The sequence below is a fragment of the Manis javanica genome, chromosome 12 (assembly GCF_040802235.1).
Source record: "Manis javanica isolate MJ-LG chromosome 12, MJ_LKY, whole genome shotgun sequence".
Classification (NCBI taxonomy): domain Eukaryota; kingdom Metazoa; phylum Chordata; class Mammalia; order Pholidota; family Manidae; genus Manis; species Manis javanica.
Window position 1 is genome coordinate 67,970,938 of NC_133167.1, and position 23,484 is coordinate 67,994,421.

Here is a 23,484-nt window from a genome sequence, read left to right on the forward strand (position 1 = left end):
CTATCTATGACTAGGATAAAAGTATCAAGGAGAACATTATTTAAGTATGGAATGTAGGTGGCAGGAAGAGAGCTGGGATAGAAAACAACTGGGGTTTCATGTCTCATTGGCAAAATCTTCAGTCTGGACTCCGTCAAGTGGAATGAGTGTGCAGCCAGTACCCACCCGTACATTCCTGTGCCACCTGTCACTGGCTCCTTTTCTCTTACTACCTATTGTGTATTCCCTTCATTCACATAAGTTTACTTTGAAATGGCTACTTTCCTTCTAATTTAATTCAAATAACTGGCAGACATTGGCCCAAAGTCCCTGTGTCTCTCCCTCTATGTAATGAGAAGTGAAGAGACAAAGAGAAAACCAAAATAGAAGAGAAAGTAAAATGCAGAAATAAGGAGAAACAGAAGTAGGAAGAGGCAGGAGGGGGAGGAGGAAAGGAATAGCCACAGAGAAGAGTCACATGGAACAAAAATGGTCTGAGGAAAACCTTTTCCTGTTGAAATTCGCTGTCAGATTTTTACTGAAATGGAAAACTCATCTTGGGTGTTGAGCGGCTGGAGTCTGTTATGAAAGGGACTCTTATGTTACTTGATATTTTCCATACTAAGTGCCTCTGTCATTTTCATGTCATTTCACTGCCCTCTTCCCATCATAAATGAAGAACAGAATAATACGTATTTGCCGCCTTGAGATTTGCAAACATGATCTCACTTGTACAACTGCAACAAACCATCCAGTAAATTCTGGGCAGAGTAAACCAAAGAATACGTTAACCCAAGGTGAGTGGTAGCCACTGACTGTACTGTAGCGGCTGCATTTGGTTTCAGATAGCTCTGTGCTCTAAACCCGCCAGTAATTTACCACAGTCAAGCATGTAACCATGAGTCTCCCATTCAAACCTAAAATCCTGTCAATTTCTACTTCTGCCATAACTTCATAAAAGCCTTACAAATCCACTCTTACATAAAAGGCTCTATTATTTTCCATGTTAATGTCACGTCGGAAAAAAAGGCTTGTGAGCTTGGGGGCTTGTGTCAGCTCTACCTGCATCACCAATGGATGTACAGAACATATTTATTATGTCACAGTCCAACACCTTTATTTCTCACTCTCATTTGGAATTAGAGTTTCAGAAATGGCAGCATTTGCTCTGTAAAGAACAACTTAAAAAATACCTTCCTTATATAACCTGAAGCTACTTTCTTCCTACTTTTTTCACAGTGCAATTTTTTAATGAGCTTCAGTGAGATATAGAATCTCATAATACCCTATTTTTATACCATCTTTCATTTTCTACAGCATATATTTCTTTCCAAGTCTGGCAGAACTCTATTCTATATATTTTTTATAGTTTAGAACTTGTATAAAATATAATACCTATCTTTCAAATGGTACCTCTCTATATTATACCATGATTCAAATATGCTGCCCTTCATAGCATTCACTCAAAACAACTGCTAGAGGAAATCCGTATTGCACAGTTTTAAAATGAAAGGCCAGATTCAAATAGAAATCTGTATAAATCACACTCTCAATGTGCATATCTTATCCTCAACTTCTAAAATATTTGCATCCATTATCAATGACTATTTTGTATTTGTTCAAATGCATATTTCATTTATACAACTTTAGAATGTTATAAACTCCATTTTGTTGACTCCTTGAAAACAGTCTAATTACAGGGAAAAACATGCTGATTGTTGCCAATAATAAAATCGAGTGCAAATAATTCAGGCATTCTACAATTACTCAGATTTAATTTATTCCAGAGACAACCCAAGTAGCTCTGTATCTAGAGACTGAATAGTCGGAACTGCTTCCATTAGTCTGCAAATGCCTTTTGTTCCCATAATGAATACAAATTCGTACCTTTTCTCAAGTTCTGACAGTCTCCTTGCAAAATAAATAAAAAACGTCCCACTATTTGTATCACTATTATTCCAAACCTACTTGTTATCTCACTATTACTGATTACAATGTGGACTTTTAGCAATTAATAGTTGAAGGACACTTTACAGTTTCTTGCACCAAGGACAAGGCCCAATAGAAACATCACCAATAAAACCAAGAGCAAAAAATCGATAAACTTAAGTGAGCCTCAGCCTTTGGATTAAAATGTAAGCCAACAATACAAACATATGCAAAACAATTATTTTAGTGCTTACTTTCAGGAGATCCTTGGAGAAATCACCACCCTCATTTACCCCTTGGAGGTTTGCAATGAACTCTTGGCAGGTCATCTTCTTTCCAATGTTCTGGAATACAGCAAATAATACATCATAATGACATACATAGGATTAAGATCGATTCTTAAAGATGTGATTAAGCAAAGCAAGACTGATTTCATTTTTCAAAATATGAATACACACACACCACCCGATATATGTGCATATGTACATACATATATATGATAAGAATTTGTATGCATAAGAAAAACAGATGGCTTATCCTTTTAGAATTGCCATTAAATATAAATAGCAAAATTACACCATTTATTTTAACCAATGAAAAATACTGAAAAAACTGATACCTTTAAATATATAATGTAGATTTTAATGAGAAACATGGATGGGAACGAGAGCAGGAGGCTGGTGCAGCAGGGGATCCTGAGCCCCCTCCTCGCACAGACACACCAAGGCAACAGCTCCATGTAACGCAGCTCACTCTGCAGAGACGTGGAGACTAGCGGGTTAGCACTTCCTTAGGCAAAAAGCCACAGTGGGAAGGGTAACAGGCAGAGGCATGGTGGGAACCCTCACGTGGCCCACAAGTGGAAGGGTTATCACAGGCAGGGAGGCCCTCCCTGAGGAGGGCACATCACGCCCCACACTGGGCACCCCCACCCGGGGGGATCTGCACTAGGAAGACGAGCCCCATACTATATGGCTTTGAAACCAGCAGGGCTCATATCCAGGGGCCTCAACTATGGGTCAGCCTGGGGGCTACAGGAAACAGGACCTGCTCTTAAAGGGCCAGCACACTACATCACCTGATCCAAGAAGCAGGCAAGGGCAGCAGTTTGAAAAGCATCTGGTTGTACATGAAGGAGATTTACTGGATAATATTAGGGCACGTGCTGGAGGGGTGGAGATCTGTAGGAGCTTTCGGCTGGAAAGAAAATACTGGCAGGTGTCGTTTTTCTCACTGTCCTTCAGCCTATGCTGGCCAAATGCTGGTGAGAGCCAGTTCTCCATCTGCCTTCCTAGCACCACTCACCCTGCCCCAGAGTACCCCTGTAGAGCTACCTCATAGAACCCACCTGCCCAGAGGGATTCCCTCCAAAGCAGCTCCTGCCCCAACTGTTGAGCAAGCAAGCAGCCCCAGATGAGACTGGCACCCTTCCAGAGTAACTCCTGGGGAGCAAGAGGCCAGCCTTGCCTACCTACAAGTCCATCAGCCACCTACTTCTGGAGCTAACCACACCCACTAGCAAGCCCACAGCAGCTACAGTCAGTGCCTCAGCCAGCAGGTGCCCTGTGGGCAAGCCCCACCCAACAGTATACCTGCAGCAGTCCTGGCCAAATACTACAGACAGGCAGACTGGGGGTCAGCCCTACTCACCAGCAAGCCCAGCAATTTCAGCTGAATCACAATAGGAGGGTGCATGCAGAACTTGCAGGGGACACCCCTAATGGGCCTGATTCTGGTGATCAGGGGTGATTGTGGCTTCTGGTCCCACAGGACATCTTCCACCTAAGGCCACTACTTTTGAAACCAGGAGACATACATAGAAACAAAAAGAGAATCAGACAAAATCAGGAGACACAGAAATATGTTTCAATGAAAGAACAAGACAAAATGTCACAAAAAGACCTAAATGAAATGGAGATATGCAATGTATCTATCTAATAAAGAGTTGAAAGCAATGGTCATAAAGATGCTCATTGGACTCAGAGAAAAGTGGGTGAACTTAGCAAGAACTTTAAGAAAAACAGAAAATACAAAAGAATCAATAAGAGCTGAAGATTACAATAAACAAAATGAAAAATAAACTAGAGGCATTCAACAGCAGAAGCCACAAACAGGATGACTCTGAGGAGGGCCACACCAAGACATGGGGAAATTAAAACATCAAAAATAAAAGATAAAGAGAGACTCTTAGAAGCAGCAGGAGAAAAACAACTAATTATGTACCAGGGAAACACCATAAAGTATCAGCTGATTGTATGTTTATAGGAATTTATCCAATTCTTCTAGGTTGTCCAGCTCACTGGCATATAATTGTTTGTAGTAGTCTCTTTATGACCCTTTGTATTTCTGTGGTATCAATCTAACTTCTCTTTCATTCCTGATTGCATTTATTTGAGTACTCTCTCTTTTTCTTGGTTAGTCTAGCTAGGAGTTTATCAATTTTGTTTAACTTTTCAATGAACCACCTTTTAATTTCATTGATATTTTCTATTGTCTTCTTGGTCTCTAATTCATTTATTTCTGTTCTGTATTATTTCCTTCTTTCTGCCAATTTTGGCCTTTGTTCTCTTCTTCTCGTTCCTTTAGTTATAAGGTTAGGTTATTTGAAATTCTACTAGTTTCCTGAGGTAGATTTCTATTGCTATGAACACCCCTCTTAGAACCATTTTTACTGTGTCCCAAAGGTTTTGGTAGATTGCATTTCTATTTTTATTTGTCTCTAGTTATGTTTTAATTTTTTCAATGGCCCATTGGTTGTTCACTAACATGTTAATCTCCACATGTTTGTGGTTTTTCTCCATTTTCTTCTGCGATTAACTCCTAGTTTCTAACCACAGTGGTTGGAAAAGATGCTTGATATGATTTCAGTCTTCTTAAATTTGAAACTGCTTTGTGGTATCATGTTATTTATCCTGGAGAATGTTCCATGTGTCTTGAGAAGAATGTGTATTCTGCTGCTTTTGGATGCAATGTTCTGTATATATCTATTAAGTCCATCTGGTCTAACATGTCATTTAAGATTTATGCTTCCTTACTGATTTCTTGTCTCAATGATCTATTAAGGAAAGTGGGTGGGCTATTAGTCTTCTACTATTACTGTATTGCTTTCAATTCTCCCTTCATGTCTTAATATTTGCTTTATGTATTCTGGTGCTCCACTGTTGGGTGAATATGTAAGTGTTATATCTTCTTGTGAGATTGACTCACCCTTATTATGTAATGCCTTCTTTATCTTTTATTGCAGTCTTTGTAATAATGTCTATTTCATCTGTTATGAGTATAGCTACTTCAGTTGCCTTTTCATTTCCATTTGCATGGAGTATTTTTTCCACCCCTTCAGTTTCGGTCTGCATGTGTCCTTATTTTGGAAGTGAGTCTCTGTAAGCAGCATATAGACAGATCTTATTTTCAATCCATTCACCACTCTTTGATTGGTGAATCTAGTGAATTCTAAACATCTAAAGTAACTATTATTAAGTATTTACTTACTGCAGTTTTGTTAAGTGTTTCCTGGCTGTTTGGTGTTCCTCTCTGTTTCTTTGTTTTTCTGTTTCTCTCTTCCCTTGTGGTTTGATGTCTTTGTTTAGTGTCATGTTTAGGTTTCTTTCCCATTTTCTTTATGTATTTACCATAAGTTTCTTCCTTGTAGTTGCTGTGAATTACACAATACATCCTATGTAAACAGCAGTCCATTTTAAGTTGAAAAAAAAATTAATTTTAAACACATTCCAAAGCTTTACCTTTTCACTACTCCAATTTCCTTTTCTTTTTATTTTGTTTCCCTTTACTATTGTAATTTTATTCAATTTTCCTACTTTTATTTTTTAACCTTTGTGTTTGTTCTCTAAGTAACTGATCCACTATCTTTCTTATAAATTGACCTTTTCTGGTGAGATTTTTACTTTCATATGTTTTATTACTAATGAGTGCCATTTCTTTTAGGCTTAAATAAATCTCTAACATTTCTTACAGGGCTATTTCATGGTGATGAACTCCTTTAGCTTCTGCTTACCTGGAAAGCTCTTAATCTCTAATTCTGAATGATATCCTCGATGGGTAGAGAGCTCTTTGTTGGAAGTTTTTTTCTTTTCAGCACTTGGAATATGTCATGCCACTTCTTTCTGGCCTGTATAGTTTCTGCTGAAAAATCTGCTGACAGCCTTTCGGGTTTCCTTGGTATGTAGCAAGTTGCTTTTCTCTGGTGCTTTTAGGATTCTCTTTCTAATTTTTTCCATGTTAATTACAAAATGTCTTGGTGTAGATCTCTTTGAGTTCATTTTATTTGAAATTCTGGTCTTCTTAGATTGGGATATCTGATTTTCTTCTCCAGGTTAGGTAAGTTCCCAGTCATTATTTATTCAAAAAATTTTTTTCTGGTCCTTTTCTCTCTCTTCCTTCTGAGACACCTATAATGCAAATTTTTTTCCACTGATGTCCTGACGATCCTTTAAGGAATCTACACTTTCTCTTTCTCATTTTCTGCTCTGTTTGGGTGAGTTCCATTGCTTTGTCTCTGGCTCACTGAGTCTTTCTACTCCTTCAAATTGCTATAACTCCTCTAGTGCATTTTTCAGTGCAGTCATTCACTTCTGTTTGGTACTTGCTTACATTTTTTCACTTTGTTGAAATTTTCACTGTGTTCATCCATTCTTTTCCTGAATTTGGTGAGCATCTTCATGATTATTACTCTGAACTCTTTATCAGGTAGTTTGCTTCCCTCAATTTCCTTTAGTTCTCTTCCTGAGGTGTTGTCTTGTTCTTTCATTTGGAACACATTCTTGTCTCCTCATTTTGCCCAATTCTCTACATTTTTTCCTACATATTAGATAACTCAGCCATCTCTCCTAGTCTTGAAGGAGTGGCCTTGTGTGGGAGATGGCCTCGGGGGCTATAAGCGCTATCTCCCCTGGTCACAGAGCAAGGCACTCACGGGGTGTCTCCTACATGGGCTGTGCATGGCAGAGCCTCAGCCAGGGTGCACGGGGGATGGAGCTGGTGCTCAGTCCAGCTGCAAGATGTGGCTGCAATGGCTACATCACATTAGTGGGTGGGGCTGGACCCAGTGTTTTCTTTTCATGACTGGCTTATTTCACTTGCTACAATACCCTGAAAGTTCATTCATGTTGTAGCATGTGTCAGAATTTCCCTGTTTTTTAAGGCTGAGAAATATTTCATTCTATTATGTACTACATTTTTGCTTAACCATTCACCCATTCATGGAGATTTGGGTTGCTCCACTTGGCTATTGTGAATAGTGCTATGAACATGGGTTTGCAAATATCACTTTGATATCCTGATTTCAATTGTTTTGGAAATATATCCATATATGTGATAGCTGTGTCATTTTTTCTAATGGTTTTGAATAATTTTCTGGAGATCCTCCATACTATTTTCCTAAGGGTGCACCACTTTACAACCCAATGTGTACAAGAGTTCCAATTTCTCCGAATACTCAACATTTGTTTTTGTTTTATAAGCAGCCATCCTAATGGGGTAAGGTGGTATCTCATTGTAGTTCTCATTAGCATGTCTCTGATAATTACTGATTTTGAACATCTTTTTGTGTGCTGGTTGGTTACTTTATATTATCATCAAACATATTATTCTCTGAAAAAAAACCTATTCAAGTCTTTTGCCCACTTATTACATCATTTTTTTCTGTTCTGTGATTCTCTGTCTTTGTTTCTATGAATTAGGTAAGTAACCTACCTCTCCCAGTCTTAAAGGAGCAGCCTTATGTGGAAGATATGGGAGTTCTCTATAGAATTATAGGAGTTCATTGCATATTCTGGATATAAACTATGCAACCAATGGTTTACAGATACGTTCTCCTATTCCATAGGCAGCCATTTCACTCTGTTGACTGTGTCCTTTGATGTACAAGGTTTTTAAGTTTGTTGTAATATGTCTATATTTTTATGCTAGTACCATACTGGTGTGATTACTATAGCTTTGTAGTATACTTTGTAATCTGGAAATGTAATGCATCTGGACTTTTCTTCTTTCTCAAGATTGCTTTGGCTACTTGGGGTCTTTGTGGCTGCATAGAAATTCAGGATTATTTCTTCTATTTGTTTAAAAAAAAACAGCCATTGAAATTTTGATAGGAAACACACTGAATCTATAGGTGGTTTGGGGTAGTATGCTTATTTTGACAATATTAATTCCTCCAATCATGAACATGGTACATTTTGCCATATATTTGTTTGTTCAGTTCTTTCATCGATATCTTTTAATTTTCAGTGTATAGATCTTCCACAACTTGATTACATTTATTCCTAAGTATAAGTATTTTACTGGTTTTGATGCTATTGTGACTGGGATCTTTTATTTCCTTTTCAGAATAGTTTGTTTTTGGTGTATAGAAATACTATAGATTTTTGTATACTGACTTTGTATCCTGAATCTTTAATCAATTGCTTCATTAGTTCTAACAGTCTTCTGGTAGAGTCTTTAAGGTTTTCTACATTTAAGATCATGTCATTTGCAAATACAGTATTATTTCTTCCTTACTGATTTGGATGCTTTTTATTTCTTTTCCTTGCTTGATTGCTCTGGCTAGGACTTCCATCATGAAGTTGAGTAAGAATGGTTAGAACAGAAACCTTTGTCTTGTTACTGATTTAAGAAGAAAAGCCTTCAATATTTTACCACTGAGTATGATGTTACCTGTGGGTTTGTCATATGTGGCCCCTGTTATGTTGAGGTATACTTCTATATCCAATTTATTAAAATTTTTTATCATGAAAGGATATTGAATTGTGTCAAATGGTTTTTCTGCATCTACTGAGATAACCATATGATTTCTATCTCTCATTCTATTAGTGTAATGAATAACATTTACTGATTTGTGTATGTTCAAATATCCTTGTCTCCTAGAGACGAATCCACTTTATCATGTTATATTATCCTCTTAATGTGCTTGTGAATTTGGTTTGCTGTATTTTGTTAAGGATTTTTCCATTTATAATCACTAGTGGCCTGTAATTTTCTTCTCTTGAAGTGTCCTTATAACAGCTTTAGCTTTGGTATCAGGGTAATGCGGCCTCATAAAATGAACATGGGTTTTCTTATTTTTTTCAGTTTTTTTTTAAAACTTGAATTTTTTGGAAGAGTTTGAGAAGGACTGGTGTCAATTCTTTAAACATTAGAATTCACCAGTGAAATACTGGTTACTGGGCTTATGATGGTTGGGAGGTTTTTTATACTGATTCAATCTCTTTACTCATTGATCTGGTCAGGTGAGGTTTTCCATTTCTTTGATTCAGTCTTGGTAGGCTGAATTTACCTAGGAACTTATCCATTTCTTCTAGATTGTCCAATATATAGGCATATAATTGTTAACAGTAGTCTTTCATGGTTCTTTGTATCTGTTGTAATGTCTCCTTTTTAATTTATAATCTTGAGTCCTTTCTTTTTTTCTTGCTTAGTCTAGTTAAAGGCTTGTCAATTTTGCATATTCAAAGAACTAACTCTTAGTTTTTGCTAATCTTTTCTGTTGTTTTCCTATTTTCTATTCCATTTATTTCTGCTCTTATCTTAGTTCTAATCATGTTTCCTTCATTCTGCTAACTTTGGGCTTAGTTCTTCTTCTTTTAGTTCCTTGGGGTGTAATGTTGGGTTGTTTATTTGTGATCCTTCTTTTTTCTTGACATATATGTTTTTGTTTCCTCTTAGAACTGCTTTTGCTGCATCCCATAAGTTGTGGTATGTTGTGTTTTTCCATTTTTCATTGTCTCAAGATAATTTTTAATTTTTCTTCTTATTTCTTCTTTATCCACTGGTTGATCACGAGGTGTGTTAGTTTCCAAATATTTGTGAATCTCCCATCTTTCCATTATTAATTTATTTTATATCTTTGAAGTCAGAAAAGATATTTGAATAACTTTGTCGTCACCAATTTGTTAAGACTTGTTTTGTGGCCTAACATGTAATCTACCCTAAGAAATGTTCCATATGTGCATGAAAAGAAATTATATTCTGCTGATGTTGAATGGACTATTCTGTATATGTCTGTTAGGTCCATCTGGCCTACAGTACTGTTCAAATCCACTGTTTCCTTTGATTCTCTGTCTGAATGATCTCTCCACTGATGAGACTGGGGTAGAAAAGTCCCCAACTATTATTGTGTTGCTGTTTATTTTTCCTTTTAGTTTTGTTAGTATTTCCTTTATATATTGAGGTGCTCTAATACTGGTTGCATGATCTCCCTTCCATTTGTCAGATTTAGCTGTGTATGTCAGGGCTATGTTATTAAGTGCCTATATTGATTAGACTTGTTATATCCTCTTGGTAGATATTCTTTCCTCATTATAAAATGTCTTTCTTTGTCTCTAGTTAACTTTGACCTTAAAATATATTTTGTTAATAGTAATCCATCCACTGTAGCTCTCTTTCAGTTATTGTTTGTAGGTTATTTCTTTTACCACTTTTAACTTTCAAACTATTTGTCTCTCAATCTGAAATATATCTCTTGTAGATAGCATATAGTTGGACTATTTCATCCATTTTTCTTATCTTTTGAGTCCAATGTCTAGCTTTCCTCAGGAGACTATTTATTTACTATCTTTTGCTGCATATGGGCCATACTTTCCTATTTCTTCTAATAATTATTTGTTGAAAACTAGAGATTTTAAATAAGATTGTAACTCTGTAAAGTAGATCCCTCTCCCTCCCCAGATGTTTGTTTTTATTGTATTGTTTGGTGGCTTTTCGTGAACTCATACTATAAAGTCTACATTCTTGGTTGTGTGTGGCCACTGAAGTCTCTGCTCAGCTAGCTCAGGAGTCAGCTTATTATTAGACAGAGATTTCCTTAAATGCCTTGAACCAGTAAGTATTCCAACCTTTGCCATGGAGTTGTGTGTGCATGTTGAGGCGTACCTTCAATGCTCCAGAACAGAGTTTACAGATCTGACTTAGACATCATTTTCTGCTTGTGCAGACTCTTACGGTCAGTCAGGGGTGAGAACTTGGGGCCTTGTCAGGACTTTCCTCAGCATACGGACAAAGATTTCCAAGAATATGTCAGAGCTTACCAAAGCCCCTTCCTATGTCTTAAGTTTCTAGTATTTCTTTTTAAGTTTATTGGTCAGCCTCTTTACCCCAACTGTTATCACCACCTCAGGCATCAGTGACATTGAACAACTGCCACACACTCTGGGGAAAAGACTGTTTCCACTGAATAAGCAGAGTCAGATTAAAGAAAGATAAACCCTGCAAGAAAAGATTTTCCAAGGAGCTGCAGACAAGTCAAATAATGATAATTTCCTGGCAATGGGGCTTTTGGGAGAGCTCTGAACTGCCCACGTGAGTGGATGGTAGGCTTCTTGTTTTCATAGCTTCTGTGATTGTGAGGCTATTGGTTTTCAAGATTACTGCAGAGCTGAGGAGAGGGAATGGTGATAGAACAAGTGAAAACACCACAAAAGTTACTGTTCTTATGAATATTCAGCTGTTTTTTTCCTCAAGAAACACTCTTTAGATTGTTGTAAGCCTTTGGTTAATTTTCAGAATTCTGAAAATGTTTATTTTAACCACTTTTTGCCAGTGTTCCCATTCTTTCTTTGAGAGGCAGATTTTCAGAAATATTTACAGTCATGTGGAAATGGTTCTCCCCTCACTCTTATCTTTAGACTCTAATTAAAGGCAGCTTTTTAATATCAATGCTAACATCCACAATAAAAATGATCTTTTTATATGTTTTAATTACTTATATTTATAATTTAAAAACTTAGATGGCAACTACAACCTGGAAGATACCAGTTTTTTTCAAAATTCTTCTGGAAGATTCATGAGCAATATATTTAGAGGTCCTAGAGTCAAAAATGCTTCTTTATAACACTATGAATTTCTATTATAATATGTAAATAAAACTTTCATCATTTAATCAACAACTGTTACTCTTTATAACATTTAAAAACAATAGAAAAGTCTCTGGATTATTTTGATACATAAAATCACCCTTCACTCTAAATGCAGGTTTATTTACTTACTTGTGTATTGGGCATAGCCTTTCGTATACTTCACAGTGACCACACCAGTGCCTACATTAGTATAAAGACACCAATTTGACTCAGATTTTCAAATAGCAACTAGGAAAATTGCTATGTAAATTCAGACCAACAAAAACAATTCAAATCCTTTTGGTCCTCTGCATCAGTGCCATCACTCAATAAACTGTGCCTCAATTTATCTGACCAATGCAGGGAATAAAGATAACCAAGATACATGGCTTCATATGGGTCACAGGTGTCCAACAACTTCCTGAATACTTGACTGTTCTATTTATATCTGCCATTTATTGTTCTCCTCTGACTCACAGATCATTCTTCCAAGTAATGTTTAGGAGGAAAAGCAAAGGATCAGATCAGTCCATTTTGCATCTTACTGGTATATTTGTTTAAACACTCCTTGAGTTTTTATATCATTTTTATCAGTAAGTAAAAGTAAAATGAAGTGAAGTTTTTGTCATCAAGAAATACCCCTTATAATATCTAGATTTTTATTCCTTAAGCCAAACCTTATCAATTATTTTGAAATACTGTTATTCAAACACTGTCCACCGAACAAAGTCAACTCTATCTTTGACTTTGTATCTCAACAATTCACAGGTTATCAGAGAATCCCATACATTGTCACAGTTCTATTTTCTTCCCAAATTGATTTATAACTTTGGGGGGGAAAAGGCCTACTCTCAAATGCTGGCCAGTTGTACACCAAGGCAGTGTTTTCACAGTACTTTATTCTGAATTCCTTCCTATTAAAAGAGTAAAGCTTGGAGATTTGAAAGGCTTCCCAATGCATTAAAAGTACATTAAATGCCTCTTAGAAATTCTGATGAATTTATCCTTCCTGAAAAACTTAACTCAGATGTTTTTAACATGTTCCCATTTACAATGTTAAGTAAAAGGATCATCCTCAGCCTTACTCTACTATGTTTGGAGGAAGGAGCAGAGGGTTTCATGAATTAAGGGCAGAAGTCTGGAAGAGATTACTTCTCGAAATTTCTATAAAGGACCAGATAGGAAGTATTTTAGACTAGATAGGCTATCAGGTCCCTGTTAAACTACTCAACATTGTTATTTTAGTGTGAAGGTGTAAACAAATGGGTGTGGCTGTGTTCCAATAAAACTTTACTTACAAAAACAGGCTGTCAGTTGGATTTTGCCTGGAGGCCATACTTCGCTAATTCCTGGTTTAAAAGAAAACTGGAAGGAAGTGGCAGGGGTATTGAGGATGACATTGTGAGCAAGCACACAAATAGATTGGGCATATTCCGTGCCTTAATTTCAGGTTTCTCCTTTGACAAAGTTATGACATTTTTACCCACTCAGCCAAGAATCAGCTTGGAACCTGAGTAACGATGACAATACAGGGAAAAGTTAAGATGGAGAGCTGCATTCTTAAGAGTAACCTAGAAACTACACAAGCTAGTGTACAAAATGCAGCATAAATGTGACCAGGTCTTGCTTTAAGGATGCCTTGCCCGACAACTGGAGGAATAGAACCTTCTATGAAGCTGTGGCCAAGACCTCACTTCGATCAGCCCGGAGGGAGAGCTGCTAGCAGGCGGGCTAACCCATGTACTTCCAGGAAAGCAGCCCACTGTCTATACTCTGATCTAGAGGCTGAAGAATTGGGCAAAATAATCCAAAATTGTATCATTTTTAACAGTGTTGAGTCTGGAAGCTTTTTGGAAAACATGCTTTCAGAGAAACTAAAAGCTGTAATGATCCATTGGTAAAATCTGGCTTCTCCAATCTTGGGATATTAAAAACACAGCAGGCATAACCCTCCCATGTGGCAGTTCCACCTCCTGCAACATGTTACAGTAAGTGGTGAAAAAGCATACTACTCATTTGGTAATTACTTCAGCTCTGTGGCTCTGCTAAAAGCTTCTGTTTTGTGCTCTTCACTATCAAATAAGCCGAACTGTGTTGTGCTGCCCTCAGGTGCCCATTTTTTAAAAATGCACGATTAACGGGCAAAGCAGCATCCTTTTTTAGTTTCTAAACCAGGAAGCTGAGGCTGTGACGCTGAGGGCTCTGTCACAAACCCCCATCAATCACAGAGCTGCAGCGAGGGTTAAAGTTCACCCTTTAGGGATATCTGAAATACTACAGGGATTTTTCCTACCACTTTTGTAATACACTGCCACAGGAAAGGAACTGGACATGGCATAAAGAAAAAAATACACAATTGAAAATAATGTTGTAACACAGTGGTTCTCATAGTATAGTCCAAGGATCCTGTTCATGGTGTCCCTGACCTCAAACCTATTTTTATAATAATACTAGAAATGTTCTTTCACTCTTTCTCTCTCAAGTTACAGTGGAGTTTTCTAGAAGCTATGAGGCTTGTGATATACTGCAACAGACTGAATACAGAAGCAGAGAATCTAGCTAGCTATTTTCTATTAAGTCAAATATGAAAGAGATTTGCAAAAAATCTAAATGCTATTCTTTCAACTAAAGTTTTTTATTTTTCTATGTATAATTAGTTCATTAAAAGTATGTTATTCATTTAACGAATTCATGTTTATTAATGCTACCTTAAAACAATTTAATACATATTTTTAAATCTTACACATTTTAGTTTCTAATATTGGTAAATATTAATAGATATAAACAAAAGGTCTTTGGGGTCCTCAAAAATATTAAGAGTAATAAGGGATCCTGAGATTATGAAGTGTGAGAGGTGTTACAGTAGCAGATTCTATAGCTACGGTATACGAAGTATTTCCTCTGAAATTTGAGAAGATAATGGAAGAGACACTGACCTCATTATCAGATTACAAAGGCTAGCTGAACTCTGAACTCTACTTTTAACTTGATTGTCCTAAAAGGACAGGCATTCAATGAAGAAATGGGATTGGAGGTCAAAGGTTTCAGCCATCTCCTCGTCCTCACTTCTGCCCTCCCCAAACCACATGCAGGAAGAAGGAAGCACAAAAGCCGACTGCAGAGATTCACTGGGCAAAATGCATGTCAGGGGCTGCCAGTGACACTAATGATTTCCGGAGAATGTCAACTACTCCTCTGCATGGAGGTTTGCGGTGCTTTTGAGAGTGTAAACAGCACAACATGAAAAGGAAAAGCACTAAAATTCTTTAATAGAAATTCTCATAACAGTCATCTTCCATTTCTGATAACAAACCAAATATTTTACCCATCCACCGTTTAAGACCCTAAAATCCTAGAGAACCAATCTAAGAAACAGAAACTCACAATTATCAATGCTGTTGACAGATTGGAAAATGAATTCCTATGGCCTACCTCAAATCTAACTACACACATCTTTGTAATATTATTTTATCACAAAACATCTACTGAATTCTTGCCTTCCTTCTTCCCCCCTACTGCTATGGTGTACTAGCCTTAGTTAACCCCACCCAACCTACAACACAGCGCCAGGACCCCCAGGGAGATGCCGCCTCATGCACTGGACTCAGGCCCCCAAGGAGTGGCTGGCATGCAGGGAGGATCTCAGAGACAGTACCTACGGGTGCCCAGCCTGCAGCCTGCAGTGCCACCCCTCAGAAGAGCCATACCCCACTCCCTTATGCCCACTGCCATGGAAAGGCTGGCTCCCAGCAAGACTGGGCCGCAGAGACACACCGTGGGTATGACTGCTACTGACAATCCCAAGCCACAGTGTTAGAAGATACATTTTGTCATGAAGTCTTGATTATAAACAATGTCCTGGCTACTGCCTCTGACCACGGCCTGACCCTGGGCAGCCACTGTCCTGTGGATCTCCTTCAACTTCCTGCTGTGAAACTGGCCAACTCATCACCCATCTACCCACTGTCCCCTACAGCCTGGTCCACATCCAAAACTCCCTCCTGCTCCAGGCTCAGCCCTGGTGAGAAGCCCTGCCCGCCGCCCTGCACCTGCTGCCTGTCCTTAGCCTCAAGGATGATCCTGCCAGACAGCTGAATCCTGACTGTGACGGAGGTACAGGAGTGCTAAATGCAGTCTGCAGGTACATCTGAAGATCAGTCCACAAAAGGAACAGATTTGGACTTATTCCAACATGACAATCCTTTTATTCATACCATTTCCAATAAAATTCAAGGCTTAAAAAAAATTTTTAAACTCCTTGTTGATAGTTCAAACAATAACCAATATGACTTAGTTTCCAACACAGCAAGAAAAAAATAAACTCGAGTTTGTTATCATAGAAATTAATTTTTATGGGCAACAGCTTAATTTCCATATTTATTTTATAAAGAGGCATTTTAAAAATAGGGGACATTTCTGATCACATTACCATGTGACCACAATTATCAAATATTTAATCTAAGAGAATAAACCACTGGCAGACAAAAGCAACTCAATACTATTGCTAAAATAATGATCATTCATTCATTTTTAAAAACAGGTACTGAAGAGAATTACCATTTTTAGCTCCAGTGACAGGACTGTAACACTTGGATGAATTTCCCAAAATATGGCATACTCTTCAGACCCTTTTTTCCTAGCCCACTTGGTAAAGTCTAACTACACTCCAAGGTGTAATTAAATGTCACCCTAGCTCTGTTCTACCAAGCATGTCAGTTACCTGCTCCCGTTTCTTCAGTTAAACCTGACTAGTGGAGGTCAGCCTAGCCAACACTTCCAGACATAAGATTTGCCTTCCATGAATATGTATCACACATTTCTGATCCTTACCCAAACCGCAGGGCACTTGGAGTGGAGAAGGCACACTATAGTGTTTGCTGAGTAACAGAATTAGAAAAAGGAATGGCATTCCAACATGTAACACTGTATTTGATGTATTATATTAGTATCCATCCATTCTGTCATTTTGTTAGTAAGGTTAGCAGGAAGGACAGAGGCCCATACCAGTGTGTTTTCAGTGCAGCATTCATTAGGGGAAACAGAGGCAGAGTCACAAAGAACAGCCAAGAGAAGCTAATACCCCAAGTTACACCGCCTCAGCCCTGGAAAGTCATGCTTGCTGTGCTGCTGTTGTAACAATGGTGGGGACAAGAAGGAAAACGGGCTATTCGCTCACCCCCCAAGAGCATTACTCTGGCACTGGACTAAGTAATGAGAGGTGACGGCCGAGGCAGACAGCCTAAGGAGAAGGTGAAAAGAGGGGGATGGTGAGATAACTCACTTCAGTCCTACGATTCACCTTCACAGGGGCCATGCTATTAGGTCAGACAGACACTGTAACAACAAATCAGGCAATCACAATGCACGAGAAGCTACATCCAGAATCATGGATAACAACTTACCACCTAGAAGGACAATTTATTTTTAAAATGAATCCAGAAGGAGGAAGATAAGAGAAACATATTTTCATATCGTTAGTTCTTATGCTAGCTCCGGCATATTCAACAGACTTATAATAGTTTGCATGGTAAACAGGATAAAAAAAACTCTAATATACAAAACCTAAACAACAGATAATACTAAATGTATAGCATGTATTTTTTAAAACAAAGCTGAGAAGCAATAATCACTAAAAACATGACCTTGAAAATAGAGACTTATTTGTTTTATAATTTTCTCCCTCTCGTGTAATTTTGCCTCTAAAGCCAATTGTTAATTATGTATGTTGGCATGACTCAAGATGATATTACACTGTTTCCTTACATGAACTACCTCTTATATTCTAGTTGCCAAAAAGAAGTGTGGTGTTTCATTTAATCTCCTTGTAACTCCTCGAAAGTGGTCTGATGATGGAGCAGCGGACCGCTGGTGCATCCGGGGCGTCCTGGACGCCAAATGCTGAACCATCCAGCAAATGATCAGCCTCACACCTTTACTTAATGCTGTGCTTTGAGTGCTGCTATTAATGATACACCTTTATTTGAAAGTAGTACTAAAGCAATATGAGCTTCTTAAAAAGCAATACAGCTTTTAACAGAAGCAAACCCCCTCCAATGTAGCAACCCCCTGAGAAGCTCTAGAGATCCTCAGCCTGTTAAGTAAGAACTGCACTGTTAACTGCATTCTGTTCCCGTCGCTACACATTTTCTCAGTCTACAGACATGAAATGCACAAGTATCATACACGGATGGGACCTCAGAATCTTTGATGTGAAAAAGTGTCCTCACATGAGATTGCAGGCTTGGGTCAATGTTATATGTGGACAAGAGTAATCAAAACCATCTCCCTCAGCTGAAACTCAGGCTGGGAAGTTGAGTGGGAGGAAAGGAAGGGACAGAGTTGCAAGGGGTATCACATGACAGGCAGAGGGGCAGGCAGGGAAACCTGCTTCCCGGAACATGCAAGCAGTCTGGGCAGAGCACTGAGCAGTCCCCACAGCAAGAGGGGTACAACTAGAGCCTGACACTCACTTCCAGGCTCACACTGTGAGAATCCCAAAACCTTCATTTCCACAAGACATATTACAACCCAATTACCTAAGAGTGATGCCTGAAAGTGCCTACATTGCCTACATTTTTAGTCTACATATAATTGCCAGACACCTGCTACATGTCTACAAGTCACCAAGTTATTCTAAAGTCACTTCATGCTAACTGCAAAAGGAGCTTCCCGGGTGAGCCCTGTGAGCTCTGCGCGCTGAAGTCAGGAGTCTGTTACACTATCTCCCCATTTTTCTCACAGCAGAAAACTTTATTCCCTCAGTCCATCTTAACGACCCCATATGGCTCCATTTTGCCCTTTCTAAGAGGAACACCATAGTTCTAAATAAGGGAATTATGTGGCCTTTTGGAATAGTGAAACAAACTTGGACTGATCTAAGTTTTAGTTCTTTTAATGCGATTATTTTTAATTGTAAGGTATATCATACAGCAAATCAAAGTATGATCTGGACTCTTAGTTACAAGAAGCCTTATTTTCTCTTCAAAATAAGTGGATGTAGGATTACGAAGTAATTTTTGTGCTAAGTATATACTGACCTATATTTAACTAAAACATTCTCATTTTCTTTTACATGAACAGCTTAAGTAATGCTAAAATTCCATGTCTATGAAATGTGAAAGTTTGTATATAACTAAAAATCTAAGAAGTTCATCCTACATTTTAAATAGAAGATAAGAAAGTACTTAGATTACTTTGCTATCTCAAATTGTAGATGACTAAGTAAGCTGAGGAGTTTAGAAAAGGCTGAGTTCTTATTAACCGTATTTAGTGAAAACACAGTGAACATTTTCAGATCTAACTTATATCTTTCCATCACTGTGTATCAACCCTAACCGCTAACCCAAAAACAAAAAGTAAAAGCTCTGTCTCTGCCATCTGGTGGAGAAGATACATGACACGCACATCACAGCTAGAACAACTTGACATGCAGACAATATGGGATCCACTTAAAATGATGGTCTGTGCTAACAAGCAAATTAAGATGTATCTTTTTTCAAGATACATGTTTACCTGCCTGCCACGTAGTAAATGAGAGAAAGGGAGGAAGAGAACAAACATGTATCGACACAAAAACAAAGGTGAGCCCCAAGACATTTTGGATTTCTGCAAGGCAGCTTTGTACACCTACACTTACATGGCCATGGAGATCTGTGTTAAGAAGCATCATTGCACAGGTGAGGCAATGGACTCCATCTAAAGAAAGATACAAGGACAGAAAGGATTAATCCACTATTTCCTGCTGGGCTCCTTATAAGCATGAAAATAGCATATATTGAGAACCTATGAAAACATGATCTTGTGGCTAGGCATAATTACTCATATTCATTCAGGGAGACAGAAAATAGATAAGAATAAATTATTAAAAGGACTTCAATGCACAGAGTTGGGCTCTACTGGTGATAAATTATTTTTACCTCTCTGGAGGACAATTTGATCAGTGCCCTTTGACACAGCAAATAAGAGCTTTACACTAAGGAAATAAAGATGTACACAGGACACTAGGCTATCCAAAGAAACGTGGCTTACATGGGGGAACAAGTAAACATAACCCCCCAAAATGCAATTCTGTTATGTTGAAGTCATGACAAATATTGTCCAGGTACACATTACGAAAAGCAACGATATTTCATAATAAATTATAAACACATCTAGGAGAATAAATACATAATATATATACATGAAAGAGACGATAACATCTCTGGATAGTTAGATTACAAGTTCTTTCTTTTATATTTTCTTAATTTACTATAGCCCAAGATGAGGAAATTATAATAAATTTAATAATTAAAATTAAAATTATTTAATATTTAATATTAATTACTTCTTTTACTTTCTGAAAAGAAAGTGAATTAAGAAAGCAGCTAAAGTTAAGGAAAACCAAGATTGTGTCTCCCATGGTTAGTGCTTGGTTACTGGTTCTCTGGCCAAAAATACACAGGCAGGAACAGTCACCTTCTTTCTTGCCTCCTTCAAAGGCAACATTTAGCTTGACTGATCCAGGATACTATGCGTCAGACAAATGTAAAATACTGAATAACCCGGGAAGATTGAAAAATTCAATACTAAGGGGGAAAATGGTGCTCAAATCAGAAGGATAAGTTCACATTTAGTGAAAACACCACCCTGTCTTCCTACTTCACACAGGAAAATAAAGGCACTGAGATGTAAGTTTCTCATTCCCAAGGCTATGAATCAGTGTTCCTCATCCTCTCTCTGCAATTCTTAGTCCAAATAGACAACAGCAGTTGCAGATGCAGAAAAAGCTTCTTAGTTTATGTGAAATGTACAGAAAGGCCTATCCAATTACTGAACGTGAATTAAGACAGATTTTCCAAAAGTATACCTTTGAGTGAAGGCAATTTGTTATTACCTTTCTCTAAGTAGATGCTACTAAATGCCTAAAAGCATATTTATTCCACTCCCAGTTTATTATCACAAATTCTAAGTACATTTAAATTATTCCTAAAGTATTTGTACAACTCAGTAGCAAAAACTCATATAATCTTATCAAGAGCCGACAGTGGCAAATCCTTGTTTCACTCAGGAATGTCAGCATCATCTTAGATTTGAAGATTCTAAAAATACCTACCCTCCTCTACTCCTTTCAGTCTCTAGTCAGGACTGACAGTGAGAGACAGCCAATTAGTGGTCCCAATATAGCCAAAGAAATGAAAAGAGAAAAGCAAGTTCCATTTTACAGATAAGAATGTCACCTTAATAATCAGATGGTTAGTTAATTTACCTACCGCCTGCAGGGTGGAGGTGGGAGGAGCAATCACTTTAGGCAGTATGGAGTATGCTAACCCCCACTAATTGGCTGTTTACCAAGAGACAATTCCTATTTCTAGGGCATCTAGTCTCAGTGACCTGTTCTGGAATCTGTAAGTTTATGAAAGATTCTCCACTTGCAAGTGAATGTGCTGAAGTTCACACCCTGAAAATTTTGCTTTATTGCAAGAAATGAAACAGAGAAAGACCCCTCTTCATAGGGTACATCAACAATTAGTTTAAGGTTGCTTTTTAAAAATAGCACAACAAACATAAACTTACAGTTCATTGAAAACACGGCCTAAGGTCAGTGTTAGTGTGGTCATAACGAATATCAAACAAAAGCATCAGATTTGTACCACAATCTCCAGTGAGATTTATAAATGTTTCCAAAATTAACCACAAAACTAAGTAAGTATAAATGCACTTCATCAAGTTTAGAGACCAAATGTATACAAAGAAGAAATAAGAAAACTAGCATTTTGTTTATCACAATGTGATGTGCACATCAAATCTCTGAACAATAAAACCTGAGTAATTTATTGTCATATGTGCTAATATACTGCCATAGAGGTTAACTATGGAACTGTGGTGTAGAGTAAAAATAACTAAAAGTGGAGGATAAATTACTATGCAGCCATTAAACAGCTGCTTTTTAAAGAAAATCTGATGGTATGAGAAACTTCTCACAATGAAAGGAAAAGACATTAGAAAATAAAATGTAATGAATTCAATTTGACATTAAATATTATATAAATAGACTAGAAAAAGGTAAATCTAACTTAATAGTTATCCCCAGGTAATCAGACAATCCTCAGTTTCTTCTGGGTACTTTTCATACTTTACACAATAAAACTTAACTCTCACAGTGAGGAAAATAACCCTATTACAAAAAAGAAATTCATGCATTTTCATCAGATTACCTTGTGAAGCAATGGTATCTGGGTTACAGTAAAAATATCTATTGGAGAAGTGTATTAAAACTCTCTCTCGTTCTTGAGTTTCTCCCACAAGAGAAAATGCTTTAAAGAAATACCTAAAAAAGAATTAAGGAGAAAAGATTGAAATTTTAGAAAATGTTACCACAGTCTTTGACAGTTAGAGGTTAATTCATATAAGTGTAAGAAAATAATTATACAAAGTAGAGTAAACCAGTTATTTTTTTACAAATCACTTACTAGATGGTCATTCAATATAATTTTATATTGACATTTAATCCTATACAATGTCAACATAAAAGACGACAGAGCAACGGCATGGAGGTCAATACTCAAGAAAAGCCTTGGGAAGGCAAGTAATTTCCCTGCACGACTAAGCATCAAGTTGCCATTTTCAAAGATCAGGTGGATAAAAACCAAAGAACACTTGAGACTGAATGCACAACCATGTAGGCTATGTTTTAAAACTCCACCTGGATCATAGTTACTTTTGTTCAAACTACAAGTTTGTGCACAGTAGATTTCTGTTAATTTTATTTTGCCTCTTCTCACCATATTATATAATTAACTTGTTATATGAGGAAGAAGTTGGGAGATAAGAACCCTAATTTATTCCTTAAATTAGGGATAAAAGAATTTGTGTATAAAACTCTGAACAATAGAAAATATGCCCAGACCCCCAAACCAATCTAAATCAGGGTTGCTGAGGAGCGTCTGTTGCAGATAAACCCAGATGACCCCCCCTTAACAAGGCACACCCAGTTCCCTCAACATGAGATGGCAATAAAAACTCACTTAAAAAACTTACTCTTGACAGAAACACAATAACCCTTACTCCCTATGACGAGGGTGATGTTGTTTCCTTACTAACAGTTCGTTAATCTAAATTATATTCACCAAACTGATTTTTCCTTTTTTTAATGAACCTACATCAGACAGCAAAGCACAAAGCTCTCCTCCGACTTCATTTCTCCCGCCAGCCTGCGGAGGCACGGCAGGGGGCGCCGCTGAGCACTCCAGTTGGAGGCCCGGCTCCTCCTCCCAGCGTCCGCTGCTTCGCCTGGAAAACCGGGGGTCACACTCGGGAACCCGGGCTCCTCTGGCTCTGACAGCAGGAGGCGGCCTGGAAGCCAGGGTCAGCGGGCTGGCGACAGGGGTGACTGAACGGACCGGCAGAGCCCACTGTGGGACAGGCTACCAGTGCTTCCTGCTGATTACTATGTTGATGGCCCTCTTTACTCCTTCCGTGAGTTAACTCCAAAGTAACAACTTAAAAGGCCATACTTCTTCCTACAAATGCTTAGAAAGAAAATCTATGATTCTACAGTGTTAACTGCTCTTTAAAAACGACTAATGATCTAAAAACCAAATTTACAGATTCCATTTTTCCTCAGTTTACTCTGCCACCATTTTTTACTGTGCTCGCTTCTAGATGCAGAATGAGTTCATGCATGATTTCATAAAAACCACATATTTCTCACTTTCTGCTATGTTTAATATCTAATAAAGGTCTGGGCTAAGAT

The 23,484-nt window shown here is 37.8% G+C and overlaps 1 protein-coding gene across 17 annotated transcripts in view; it reads right to left on the reverse strand.

The window, feature by feature from the left end:
* Positions 1 to 23,484, reverse strand: part of PSD3 (pleckstrin and Sec7 domain containing 3) — a 429,070-nt gene that overhangs the window by 214,186 nt on the left and 191,400 nt on the right. For 10 of the 17 annotated variants that reach the window (XM_073218761.1, XM_073218767.1, XM_073218762.1 and 7 more), the window contains 3 exons: positions 21,947 to 22,059; positions 19,388 to 19,448; positions 2,163 to 2,253 (listed from right to left, as the gene is read on the reverse strand). In XM_073218761.1, the coding sequence (XP_073074862.1) occupies positions 2,163 to 2,253; positions 19,388 to 19,448; positions 21,947 to 22,059 (265 nt within the window). Of the gene's footprint in view, positions 1 to 2,162; positions 2,254 to 3,558; positions 3,698 to 5,397; positions 5,561 to 19,387; positions 19,449 to 21,946; positions 22,060 to 23,484 lie in introns of those variants that run through there. The other 7 variants (XM_037015062.2, XM_037015067.2, XM_073218768.1 and 4 more) reach the window with 4 other exon arrangements.